The 13,600-nt window shown below is 44.6% G+C and overlaps 1 protein-coding gene across 2 annotated transcripts in view; it reads right to left on the minus strand.

The window, feature by feature from the left end:
* Positions 1–13,600, minus strand: part of Dlgap1 (DLG associated protein 1) — a 961,152-nt gene that overhangs the window by 405,297 nt on the left and 542,255 nt on the right. Inside the window, exons 5-6 of one of the 2 annotated variants that reach the window (XM_045142954.1) lie at positions 5,602–6,334; positions 5,134–5,565 (exon numbers count right to left, since the gene is read on the minus strand). In XM_045142954.1, the coding sequence (XP_044998889.1) occupies positions 5,134–5,565; positions 5,602–6,255 (1,086 nt within the window). In that variant the 5' untranslated portion in view covers positions 6,256–6,334. Of the gene's footprint in view, positions 1–5,133; positions 5,566–5,601; positions 6,335–13,600 lie in introns of those variants that run through there. The other variant, XM_045142953.1, reaches the window with a different exon arrangement.

Genomic DNA, 13,600 nt, shown 5'->3' on the forward strand with positions numbered 1-13,600 from the left:
ATTTGAAGGGATTTTTTTTTTTTCCCCTCTTAGGTTAACAGTTGGAAATCTAAAATCTTGCTCTTCTGAATGGCTTTATATGTCACTCACTCAACTAGTAACATTTATAGAGAGAGGCATAAACACAGGCAAGAATTCTCCTTTTTTAAAAGCAAAAACAAAACAACCCTCCCTCCCAGCCTATTTTATTTACTTAGCTATTAGCACTTACCCTGAGATGTGCCATAAGTGCTTTATTCCAAATGTACAAAAACCAACCACATCTCAACTGAGAATTAAACAGTTTTAATGTCTTCAAATCCATGTTTCTGCTCCAAGCCCTAACACAGACAGTCACTGGCAGCGGTACAATAATTCTAAACAGCAGACATCTGATTCTTGACATTTAAAAATAACAATATTGGGAAAAAAGGGAGTCTTTTTTTTAAATTAACTAAAACAGCTTGTGAGTGAGCACATGTCACCAATTGTCTGTATTGACTGGACCCTGCAGCAATAACAAACTACAGTATGTGATTCCAGTGTCAGTGCCAGGCACCAGCTAAACACCTACAGACCTCATATATGTTTTACAGAACACTACAGTATGTGATTCCAGTGTCAGCGTCAGGCACCGGCTAAACACCTACAGACCTCTTATATGTTTTATAGAATCATGGCAAGGGTCTACAGTAAGTTCATTTTAAGTGAGAATTCTACAAAGACAGAATTAAACATTTGGTACTATTTAAATCTTATTATTGGTGGATATGAAATTAATCTTATTTTAGTCATGGATCAAATTAGGGTCATAATTGGCTATTCCATTGTTAGTCTAATTTTACATCCACATTCTCTTACTGTCACATACATATCCAAGGTCAAATGCCCACATACATTTAATGAAGAATAAAACAAGTACTTCTGAAGCAAATTGTGTATTTGGGCAGATTTTGCTTTAATTGTTGGCTCAACTCTTGATTCTCTATTTATTCCTGGGCAAAAAAACTTCCTCTTTTTTTGTCTCAGTTTTGCCTATAAAACTAAGGCAAAGAGGGACTCTTTGGGACAAGGAAGGGGACCAGTGTAAGGTGAGCTGGGATGCAGGGGAGGGAAAGAGATAACAGGGGATGAATAGAATCCAAGTTCATTATACACATGCATGAAAATATCATAATGATATTCATTATTTTGTGCCATTAATAGGTGCTTGTGGTGGCTTGAAAATGAAATGTCCGTTATAGCTTCATGTGTTTGTGATTAAGCCTCATACTCAGTCCCTCGCTGGGGGAGCTTTGGGAGGAGGAGCCTTGCTGAAGGAGGTGTGTCACTGGGGCAGACCTTGAGGTTTATTCGTAAAGCCATACTGGGTATTCACGAGCTAATTCACTCTTGCTGCTACTTTCAGGCTGTGGAGGCAAGATGTGATGCCCAGTCTCTGCTCTGCCATGCTTACCCTGCCATGATGAAATGACCCCTGGGGGACTGTAAGCCAAAATACACCCTTTCCTCCCATCAGCTGTTTTTGGCCAGACTTTTTCTTCTTTTTGGTCTCAGCAACAAGAAGGTAACTATCACAACGCTCATAAGAAAAGTAACAGAGTAAGTAGTAATACTTCCTACTAAAGTTGTTCTAAGTGTTACACGAGATGCAGCTCTGATTCCTGGCACATGAAAGGTACGTGATAGGGCTGGGCGTGGTGGCGCACGCCTTTAATCCCAGCACTTGGGAGGCAGAGGTAGGAGGATTGCCGAGAGTTCGAGGCCACCCTGAGACTACATAGTGAATTCCAGGTCAGCCTGAGCCAGAGTGAGACCCTACCTTGAAAAACCAAAAAAAGAAAGGTACGTGATGTGTGCTGCGAGCACCGTCAGCAGAAAGCCTGCCCACTGCGAAGGCAACTGAACTGGATTTGACCCACCATGTTGCCTTGTACTAGCTGTGTACCCTTGGGCAAGTTACTCAACTTAATTTGCTAAATCTCAGTATTTTCTGTGAAATACCTCTAGAGTCTTAAAGAGCAAATTAGATAACATTTGAAAAGCATCTGCTTTTAGTAGGCATTTATGAAATGAGAGTCTCGGGCCTTCCAAATCTTCAAAATTGCTGTAATTAGTACTCTGAAATGCGTAATTTATGAGTGTAAAAAAATGTGGACAGACTAAAGCCTTGTAGACCAAATGACTCATTTTGCAGCAGATGAAGGAGGCCCTGGAAGTTGAGGGATGGCTCCGGGCTGTGGAGCTAGTTAGTGGCAGTCGGGGACTAGGACCATGGTGGGACTTGTGGAACTGGGCTTTGCCTGCTGACCGTGAGGTTGACTGTAAACACTTTGGAAATCCAGCTTCAATACTAGCCAGGAGTTAAGATAATATTGCTGAAAAACAAAAACAAAAATTCCCTCTCTGTTTCTCCAAGTTGGCTTTTTAGAATGAGTTGATAAATGAAGTCATCTATGAGGATTCAGTAAAGCTGGCTAGTCTATTTCCTGAGAAGAATTTTTAGAGGTTGGAAGATTCCATCTACATTTCCTAGAAGCAAGAAAAAAAAAGCCGAAACTCAAGTCTTAGGAGGCATTTCTTGTTCTCCTCCTTTGTCATGTGAATATCCATCTCTTCCCTCTCTTTCTTTCCTTCTTTCTTCTTCTCTTTTTAATTATGTAGTATTTATTCAACTAAGAATGGATCAAAGTAGGCACAGGGAATGCACAAGTGACAAGGACCCTGGCTTATGTCCTAAAGATGGAAACAGGCATTATACAAACGCTCCCACTACAAGAGTCCTGTGGCAACAGCTGCCATGTTCCCTCCCTTTCTTTGTAACAAATCCCCAGTGTCGTCACATGGGCAAAAAGATGGCACAGTTCTCCACTTCATTGACTTAACATGGTGCCTTTCCACTTTTAAATACAGAATTATTATTATATTTCCAGTTTGAATGCCTTTTATATCCTAGCACCACAATAAATATCAATGTTTATTAAGTAAGTTGCAACTTGGAGTTCATTATATACTTAAAAGATTTGAATACACAGAGTTCAGGGTTAACCATAATCCACTGTAGGGTAGAAAATATAATTTTTTTCAACCTTTGAACAATTGTTGGAATAAAAGGAAATGTATTTAGGTTATCAAAGTCAAATGATCTGCTACTCTAGAGAGGAGGAAAGGTCAAATTAAACAGGAAAATATATATGTGATTTACTGTAATTAGTATTTTATTTTTCTATATGGGTGAAACATAACTTAGTGATTGCTTTATTTTTCTTTATACTTGTCTCAAATATTTTATTTTAGAAACTAGCTTAAGAAATATAAATAATTTGAAAATACAAGTTCTAAATCTTTATCCTATGTAATTCAGTGATATAACTACATGAAAATCCACACATTAGTTTGTTTCTGGCACTAGTGATGGAATGTTTACAGAAAACTGTTCCTACTTTGAGTTGTCTAGCTCCTTACCCACATTTATTCAAAATAAATATTTTTTAACAAACTACTTTATTTTCAATAGTGAATAAAACTCATGTGCTTAAATAATAAATCTTTTTGGTATAATGTTCATAATGGTCATTTCTTTGTTAGGAGACTTGGGTTCTAGTCCCACCTCTGCTTCACATTAACAGTATACCCCACTAAGCCTTTACTTTTCTTTGAGCTTCCTTTTCTTGTATACTAAGTGGGTTAGATAATCCTCTATCTTGGAAATGGTTAATAGTTCTTGATTAATCAACTAATTTATTTTTGAGGCAGACTTTCATTCTAGCCCAGGAACTCACCCTGTAGTGTAGGCTGTCCTCTAGCTCCTGGTGGTTCTGCTAAGTCAGTCTCCTGAGTCTCTTGGGATTACAGGCATGAGCCACCACACCCAGCTTGCTTGGTGATTTATTCATGCATATGGCAACCATAAATCAAGGCATCTACCTTCAGTGGGAAAGGCTGAACACTTATTTGTGTCTATGCAAAAGCTACCCACATGCTGCTCTTTCTTCTGAACTTTGGGCATGGACTCTGGCACTGCCCTTGCCCAGAGTTGGAGAGTTCTTAGGGCAAAGAAATAAATTTCTCGGGGGAAGGCCTTTTCCCTGCATTTCATCTGAAGACAAGAATGGAGATGATTATGATTATACCATGTATCCATAATCCAGTGAAACCTTTGGTTTTTTTTTGGGGGGGGGGAGGGGGAGAAAAGAGCAGAGAGAGAGAGAAAAAAAGAAGATGCTCTGAACAGTAGAAATATGAGGGTCATTGTGTGGAGAGTTGTGTTTTAGGAAAAATAATCCTGTAGGGAAAAGTAGGGGAGCAGAGCCCGTCTATCTCCTCTGATATTTTTACCCACGGTGAATCTTACGTAAGCAAGCTGGGGGCAAAAGGGACAATCAGGAGTAGACCATGGAGAGGGAAGAGCAGCGTGCTTGGAGATTATATATATATATATATATATATGTATGTATATATATATACACGTATATATATATATACATACACACACACTGACACTAATTGCATTTTATTGCAGTGATGCTTCCCCTCTGTCCTCCTCTGCTCTGTTGTCCTGAGCCTCTGCAGCTGTGCTAGTCAGGTCCCCAAACTGTCTCCATGTCCACCTCCTCAGGGCATCATCTTGCTAGGCTGTGTCTTGGGGACGGGGCTGCTGGGGTGTGGTGAGTATTGGTGACGGTGATCATTGAAGGGAGGACCACGGGTTCATTTTCACGAAAACACTAGCCTCAGGTAGAATTTCACCAGGAAAAGAAAAAAAAAAAAACAAAAACCTGAATAGATTTAACCAGACTCTTTCCAAAATGGAGATTATTGTTTACATTTGACAGAAAGGTCAGGTTTATTTTTAAATTCTTTGTAGATTCCCCCTTTTCTCTCTCTTCCCTATCCATGAGCCCTCAGACAAAAGACGTGAATAAACTCCTGCCTTTGCGTAAGGAGTACTTTTGCAATCAGCCGGCTATCTAGTGTCTAGGGTGACTGGATGGAGTTGGCAAACGCTGGCTTCCTGACGGCGGCCACTGAGATGGCCACAAGTTTATACAGACAACAGCTCAGGGTGGAAGGTTCTTGTACTAGAACTCCGGGCAGAGCCCACACAGCGCGCAAGCCAGGCGCATTCTAGAACGCGCAGATTTGAAATGGTACCTGTAGGTACTGGCAGGAGCGTTCTTGCTGGCAGGCCTCGGCCTTGACCAGGGCCTGGTGGTCCACGTTCACCGAGGACTTCTGGTACACCTCCCGGGCCCTGCTGACCGTCAGGGTGGACGACGACCAGGCGCTCTTCTTGAGCAGCGGCGCGTCCAGGCCGACGGGCAGGTGGGCGCACGTGGCGCACTTGATGTCGTTGTTGCTGCGCGACGCCTTCACGGCGGCCTGCTGCTCGCTGACGGCGTTGTAGGCCTCGGCGAAGTACTGCGAGGCCGAGCGGTCGGGGCAGCGGCCCACGGTCATCACCCCGGAGGGCGCGTGGTAGATGCACACGTCGCCGCCACCGCCGTCCAGGTGGTCGTCGGAGCTCCACCAGCCGGGCGAGGTGGGCGAGGCCTGCGACGAGGCGCCCGAGCAGCGGGCTCTGGCCTCGGCGGCGGCGGCGGCGGCGGTGGCGACGGCGACGGCGGAGCGGCGCTCCTTGCTCTTGCCGCGTTTGCCGCCGCCGCCGCCGCCATACCGGACGGAGTGCGCGTCGTCGGGGCTGGCTTTGGCCCCGTTCGCGCCGCCCTTGGACGGCCCCTCCAGCGAGTGTGACTTGGTGAAGAGCTTCTGCACCGAGTGCACCAGGTGCCGGATGCGGCCGGGGCTGTCGCTGCGCTGCTGCTCCACCGCGGCCGCCGCCGCCGCCGTGCGCTTGTACTGCAGCGTGTGGTAGCCGTCGCGGCTGAGGGGCAGCTGCCGCTCAAACTGGTCCAGCAGGTTGGCAGGCAGGCGGTTGGCCTTGGCGGCCGCCGTAGTCGTCGTCGTCGTCGTGCGGGGCGGCCCCAGGGCGCACTCGTCCTTCAGCTCCTGCTGGGAGGCGTAGTGCCGGCGCGGGAAGGTGCTGCTGGCGGCCAGCGGGTCGCCGCCGCCGCCGCCGAACGGCCCCGAGCACTCGGCCTGGAAGGACTTGCGCTGCGTGTGGTAAGGGTGCTGCTCGGCCGCGTGGCGCTCCAGCGGGCTCAGCAGGAACGGCCCGTGGTGGTCCGCGTGCGGCGACAGCGAGTCACACGCCACCGCGGACTCACACGCCAGCCCGTGGTGATGGCTGCCGCGGCTGCCCGAGAAGCCTTTCATGGCTGGCCCGAAGAAGCGATCGCCGCCGGGGTCATGGGCACCGGCTTAAGCTGCAGACCCGTCCCTTGGGCCTGGAGACCTGAAGCGGGGGTGGGGAAGGGGGGGGGGAAGGACACAGAAATGCAGAGAGGAGGTTAAGTGCTTTTCCTTGGTACCTGTTGTCCAGGGGCGCGCGGGGGAGGTGAAGGGTGACACTTATGTGACACTGCAACTCTAAGGACTTATGGCCGTCTCCCCAACACAGCTCTGATGCATTCGTGGAGAAGTGTCTGTCTGTCTGTCTCTCTCTCCCTCTCTCGCCTTTATAAACATTGGAGACTTATCCCAGAGACAGAAAATGAGATGGTACAAGGTTAAACCTAGTAAACAGGGGAAAGTGTATTATCAAGTGTAACTTTTGAGTTTTAGAAAGCATGCATGCGTGCAAGAGAGAAAGAGAGAGAGAGAGTGGGTGAGCCAGGGCCTCAGCCACTGAAATCGAAATCCAGAGGCTTGCCTTTGCCTCACCTTTGGGCATCTCTGGCTTACGTGACGTCTGGAGAGTTGAACATGGGTCCTTGGGTTTGGCAGGCAAGCGCCTTAACCACTAAGACATCTCGCTAAGCATGAAATGTGACTTTTTTATGAGACAGAATTTTGCTGTGTAGCCAGGCTAGAATTTCTTAAAAACATTTTTCTTATTTATTTGAGAGAGGGGGAGAGAAATAGGTAGGAGAAGTGGGGCGGGGAGAAAGACAGAAAACGCACGCCAAGGCCTCCAGCCACTGCAAACGAAGTCCAGATGCATGCACCACCATGTGCATCTGGCTTACATGGGCCCTGGGGAGCAGAACCTAGGTCCTTTGGCTTTGCAGGCAAGTGCCTTAACCGCTAAACCATATCTCTAGCCCCCAGGCTGGAATTTTCAATCCTCCCGCCAGGGTGGATTTCAAAAGCCAGGGTGATGGAATCACATGCAAGCTCCACTGCACTGGTCTTTAATTGTCTTCAACTTATTTTGAAGTGCTTCTGTCAGTCTTCCTGATTCCAATGACTGAATGCCCCTTCCCCTTGCTTTTCTGGTTTCAAGTGTGTTCTATGTCAATCATAAGGCTTGCCAAAAGCCCTGGTGTAGCATATGGTAGTCATACAGCTTACCCAAAGGTTTCCTGTGGAATCCCCTCCCTGGTTCTTCCCGCAGAAAGAATTAGTTCCGGTCTAGTGACTTCATGGCATCTGACATACACTTCCTAGAATCCACTCAACTATTTGTTTCTTACTCTCCTAACTAAAGCTCCTTGGAGGCTCCTTATCTCTTCACCACTTTACAAACAAGTTTTTATTTATTTATTCAAGAGAGAAAAAAAATGGGCATGCCAGGGCCTCCAGCTGCTGCAAATGAACTCCAGATGCATGTGCCACCTTGTGCATCTGGCTTTTGTGAGTCCTGAGGAATTGAACCTGAGTCCTTTGGCTTTGCAGACAAGCACCTTAACTGCTAAGCCATCTCCTCAGCCCATCTCTTCACCACTTTTACATATCCCTACCTAGCAATCCGCTAGCACTGCAGGAACACAGCAAACAAAAAATCCAAGATGAACAAATGTGAATGCCAAAACCACAAAATGCAACAAACATGAGGTGGTAAGAGGAAGCCTTGGGATCTGATGAATGCTTGGTACACAGTGATGAATGCTTAGTACCTTGATTGTGTTGGAGGTATCATGAGTGCACACATATACTCAAACTTATGGTTGTGATAGATGTGTATATTTTTAACTGCCAATTATGTACCAATATGTCTAAAATCATTTCTAAGCTTAAAAAAATAGAGAAACCAATGGTACAGTCTTTAGAATGTATTTGTATATCTTCCATCCCAAGATTTCTGTTCTAAATTCTGTAGGAACAAGGATAGCATAGAAACAAACCCATAGAGGAATCCGATTTGGAAGAAGGTAGGGTAAATAAATCAGAGATGTGGAGATGTCTGTGCATGTGTTTCTGTCCCCAATGGGTGAACAAACTGAGAGCAGGTCAGGAACATATAAGCTGGAGTTGGCTGAGGGTCATGTCATCTCTTCTTCCTGGTTGCTATGGGTTGAATCTTAAATAGCCCCAAAGACCAAGCAACGTGTTGAGGGCTTGGTCATCAGCCTGTGATGCCACTGGTAGGTATGGGAACTCTGACAGATGGAAGCTATGAGAAGAAGTTAGGTCACTGAGGCATGCCCTTGAAGAAGATACTGAGATTCTGGCGCACGCTCACACACACACACACACACACACACTCTCTCTCTCTCTCTCTCTCTCTCTCTCTCTCTCTCCCTCTCCCTCTCCCTCTCCCTCTCCCTCTCCCTCTCCCTCTCCCTCTCCCTCTCCCTCTCCCTCTCCCCTCCCTCCCTCCCTCCCTCCCTCCCTCCCTCCCTCCCTCCCTCCCTCCCTCTCTCTCTCTCTCTCTCTCTCCCCCTTTAACTTCCAGGCTGCTGTGAGGTGAACAGTTTTCCTCTACAACATACTTCTGCCCTACCACAGGCCTAAGTGATTTATCATTTTACCCATCTGAAAACATGAGCCAAAATAAACCCTTTCCTTTATTGAGCTGACTGTCCCCATTATTTTGTCACAGTGGCAAGAAGCTAACATACTGGTTTAAGGTTTCTGGTTGAATGTTCAGAAGTGAGGGCAAAATGAAAAAGTCACTGAATAATTTCTGAGGATGTGAATGAGGAACTCTGGGCCTAATGTTCAGCTCTGCCTGAAGGAGCAGGTAACTCTGCAGAGCCTCACAATGGGAGCTTACTTATCATGAGTCCTTATATGAGCTCCAGTCTTCCCCCAGCTCTGGTCATAGAGGCTGTGGTTCCAGCAGGAGTCAAAATTTTTTTGACTCTTAACATAGTGTGCCCTTTAAGGGCTGACCAAAGTTCATACTGATAGCTAGTTATTTTGTTTATTCTTTTTCCATTAAAAAAATCATAGTAAGCATTGTTCTGGAAAGCCAATTCACAAATGACATTTCAAATTTCAAAGAGGGAGAGCTCAGTGTCTAATGAGTACATAGAACTCAACAAAACACCAACACCTGGCCTCGGGAAGAAAGACATAGGTTTTAAGAGGCCAGGGCTTGCCTTTTCCATGGAATACATTATGTTTCTGAGCTCATGACAATGTTCACAGATTGTTCATGTTCTACAAAGCTTCTCACTTCCTTCCCCACCCCTCGTGCTCTCTCTTTCTGGTGTTGCTGGGAATTAAATCCAATGCATTGTATATCCGAGGAAAATTCCATCTCTTACTTTTTGGATTAGTAGTTTAAGACCATTCATGGGGGTTTTCAATCACTTGGAATCTTTCAAATTTAGTTAGTCTACTAAATTACAAGGGCAGGGACTCATTTCACCTGTCCAAAGTACCATGCTATTCGATGGCAAGAGTGCAGTAAATTACTTAATCACTAACAATGTATTAATGCAAAATTCCCCCAAGGAGGTCATATAGTGATTCGAGTGGCATCTCTCACTGAAAATACAAATAAATATGTGACCATCCAGGGAAGGTCAGAGCCAAGGGAGAATGCCCCAGGAACAAGAAGGATCATTTTTCAGGTACTCTTGGCATCAGTAGTTTTCCACATGAGGCGGGAGGCAAGCGGCTGAACAGCCCTTGTGTACCTTCTAGTTTTCTCTCCAGTGTCCTTATGGCTCCTAAACAATGTCACACCTCTTGAGTTCTACCTGCCTAGAAGTTAAAGTCTGAGTTACTTTTCTAGCCTAATGACCACAGTCTATACAGAAGATCTGCATGGAAGAGGGAAAGAAAACAATAACTAAAGACACAGAAAGTGATTCAGGACTCATGATCCATGTGCATCATAGAAAGCCTGTAAAAATCTTTTCCATTGAAAAGACAAGGTTTTCTCTATACCAGGTACCAATGAAGACAATTTTGCCTTTTCCATATGGACTTAAAAGTAAGAACGGAGCTGGAGAAATGGCTTAGCAGTTAAGGTGCTTTCCTGTGAAGCCTAAGGGCCCAGGTTTGATTCCCCAGTACCCACGTAAACCAGATGCACAAAGTGGCGCATGCGTCTGGAGTTCATTTACAGTTACTAGAGGCCCTAGTAGACCCTTTCTCTCTTTCTCACACAAATAAATAAATAAAACATATATATATATATACACATATATATGTGTGTATATATATATATATATATATATATATTTAAAGTAAGAACAGTGCTATGGAAGTAGCTAAGTGGTAGAGAGCTTGACTAGCATGTGAGAGGCTAGCATGTGATTGTCAGTACTGCAATCAATGAATGACTGAATGAATGAAAAGGATAATCCAGGAGGATGATAGTCACATAATAATTTTTAGGATTATACAGAATGGGATCTCAACATACAAGATAACACCAGATGATGTTTTAAACTTTCCTTTTGAAGCACCTGGGTCTTTGGCAGGCAGATATTTTGTGCTAGATAAAATCTGAGACGTGCAAGAGCCGAAAATATAAATTATATATATTTATTCCAAAGGATCATTTTAATCAGGTATTCAATGACAATCTTTAATATGTGAGTAGTGGTTTATGATTTTATGATGATACTACCTTAGGAAAAGTAGAGAAAATGAAGAGATTTTAAGGCTATCTTTGATAAGGTAAATGACCTAACTAACAATAATTTCTGTAAATGAAACCTACACAGTGTGATATTTGCTAAAATTTAAGTGAGTTATTTTAGCATGGTAACAAGCACCTACATCTTCTTAGAGAGTAACTTACTGCATCAAGGTCAAATGCAGTAGTAACTTGCTTTCTTCTTTATTTAATATTTGTAAAGGGATATTGAAATTTTGATTCTTTTCTTTGTACGATGTGGGTAAAGAGAATCATGATAATGGCCATAAGGGTTTTTAAAGCCAAACCCCTCTGGTCAAGGTCAAATACATAACAGTATCATTGGCTTTTTTAAATAGAAGATCTTACACTCTTTTGCCCTCTTTACATTAGAAATTACAGCCACACATTCCTGTTGAACAAGGCAGATGATGTAAGATCCCTAATGCCTTAAGCCATGGTTAGATAATTGCATGGAGGTCTGCCCCCCACCCCATTCTCCATTTTTCTCTTGTCTTCCTCTTAAAGCCCTTTCCTAGCACATTTCTCTGTGGTTTCTGTTTTCCCCTAGTTAATGATTACAAGTGGCATCTATGGACACCACACGTGGGGTGTGGCCTGCAGCATCAGTACAAAGCATTAACTGAGCACTTTTCAGGTGCACAGCCTGGGGCTTACTGCCACAAACAGAATCCTTGCTGTCTGAAAGGCTCGTGAAGTATTCAGAAAGACATGATAGAGACATAACCAAAAAGAAAAAAATAAAACGAAGCAAAACCAAAACCAAAACCAAACAAATAAAAAATGCTAAATCTCGATTTCTCTTTATTTTATGCAGTTTTGGAGAAGGAAGCTGCTAGTGGTTGAATTAGATTTCAATTGGCTATAGCAATTTCTGAGACCAGAAAGGGAAGTTGCTTTTTTTTTTTCCTTTTTTGTCTGGCACCACGAGCAAGGAGTGTGGTCAACATGCCTTCATGAAGGTTTCTATGGCTACAGCAATTACCTCTAATTCTTGTCCACCATGGCTTCAACATTATGCTACGTTATCCTGAAGTTCAGTTTTCCCACCACTTGTATGTCCTGATATTTGGCTTGGTGAGTGGAAGATGAGCTTAGTGTGAGAGAGGTGCGTTGTTCTCGCCGAGTCCTGCACCTGGAGCAGAAACGCTCCTGCACAATGACTAACGCGAGAATGATGAGGCACTAGAAAGGAAATTCACTAGGTAGGTAACTTATTGGGAACAAACAAACACACCACATATTCGAAGATGCTGACGGGGGGGAGGGGCAGCCTTGGGAGGCTGGCAGGTCCTTACTGCATTGTGCGTGTCTTTATTTAGAGCCATTGCTGTTCTTGAGCTTTCTTTTCATGTGTGGAGAAAGGAGACAGTCAAAGGCACTTCCCTGTCTTATTTTGGGAGGGCTGACAGGCCAGCAGTCACAGCTTGTGTCACAAAGAACACGGGAACATTTGCCCAGAGGAACAGGATGCATTGTGCACTTGTTTGGGAAAAAAAAAAAAAATAAGGGTAAAAAGAATGTTTGCAGGGTCAAGTTGCCTTCTTGGCTTCCGCCCATCTGCCTGCCACCTCCTCGTGCCAAATTATCATTTTTTTTTTCTTTTGGCTTTTCGAGGTAGGGTCTTGCTCTAGCTCAGGCTGACCTGGAATTTACAATGTAGTCTCAGCGTGGCCTTGAACGCACCGCGGTCCTCCTACCTCTGCCTCCCGGGTGCTGGGATTAAAGGCGTGTGCCACCATGCCCGGCCCAAATTATCATTTTTAATTGAAGAAAAAGAACAGATTTTTTTTTTTAACATCCAAAAGAACAAAGCAGACCCTGAATAAAGACCACATTTCCCAGTCTTCATGGTTATGCACATAGGTGACTGACAGAATATAATTTGAATAAAATTTTTGGAGAAGATCTCCAAAGTAAAGGGCATTGTTATTGTTCTTACACTTCCTTGGCTGACGAGCAGCCTTCTTGTATCATGAGGTGCACGTTACCATCTTAGGAGGGGGAGAACACAAAATAAAGATGCAGGCCATGGTGGAGTGCCATACCAGTGCCACACTAGTACCACTGCATCTTGTTTATGTGAAAGGAAGCAGATTTCTGTCTGGTTTACACCACTCTTCATTTGCTTCCTGTCGTTTTGTTTCCCCTGCAAGGGAAACTAGTCTGAAATGAGATAGGTAGATGGGACTCAACAATGGAGCCTGCGGGAAGCTATGCCTGGATGGAAAGGATATGTTTAAAGTGACATGCTCCATGAGAAGACAGGCAAGAAAGTGGTATGACATTATGCATCTGTGGTGCTTTGAATCAGATGCCCCCAATTAACTCCTGTGTTCTGAAGACTGTGTTCCCAGCAGGTGGCAATGGGGAGGTAGAGCCTTGCTATAGGAGGTGTGTTGCTGTTGGTGGGTTTAAGGGTGTTACAGGCTGCTCCTCCTTGCCAGAATTTGGCTCCTTCTTCTGTTGCTTTTCCACTTGCTGTAGCAGAGGTGATGTCCAGCCTCTGCTCATGCCAGGTGCTCCCCTGCCATCATGAAGCTTCCCTCCAGACTGTAAGCCCAATAAGCACTTTCCTCCCACCAGCTGCTTTTGGTTGGGTGCTTTGCCCCAGCAATGAGAAGGTGACTACTATTAGCATCCTAAGCATATCTATCCCTGCTTGTCCTTAGAGATTAGATTTGTGGGAGGGAGGAACAAGAAGGTCTCAAAACAGCAATT

This window comes from Jaculus jaculus, chromosome 2, assembly GCF_020740685.1.
Source record: "Jaculus jaculus isolate mJacJac1 chromosome 2, mJacJac1.mat.Y.cur, whole genome shotgun sequence".
Taxonomy (NCBI): domain Eukaryota; kingdom Metazoa; phylum Chordata; class Mammalia; order Rodentia; family Dipodidae; genus Jaculus; species Jaculus jaculus.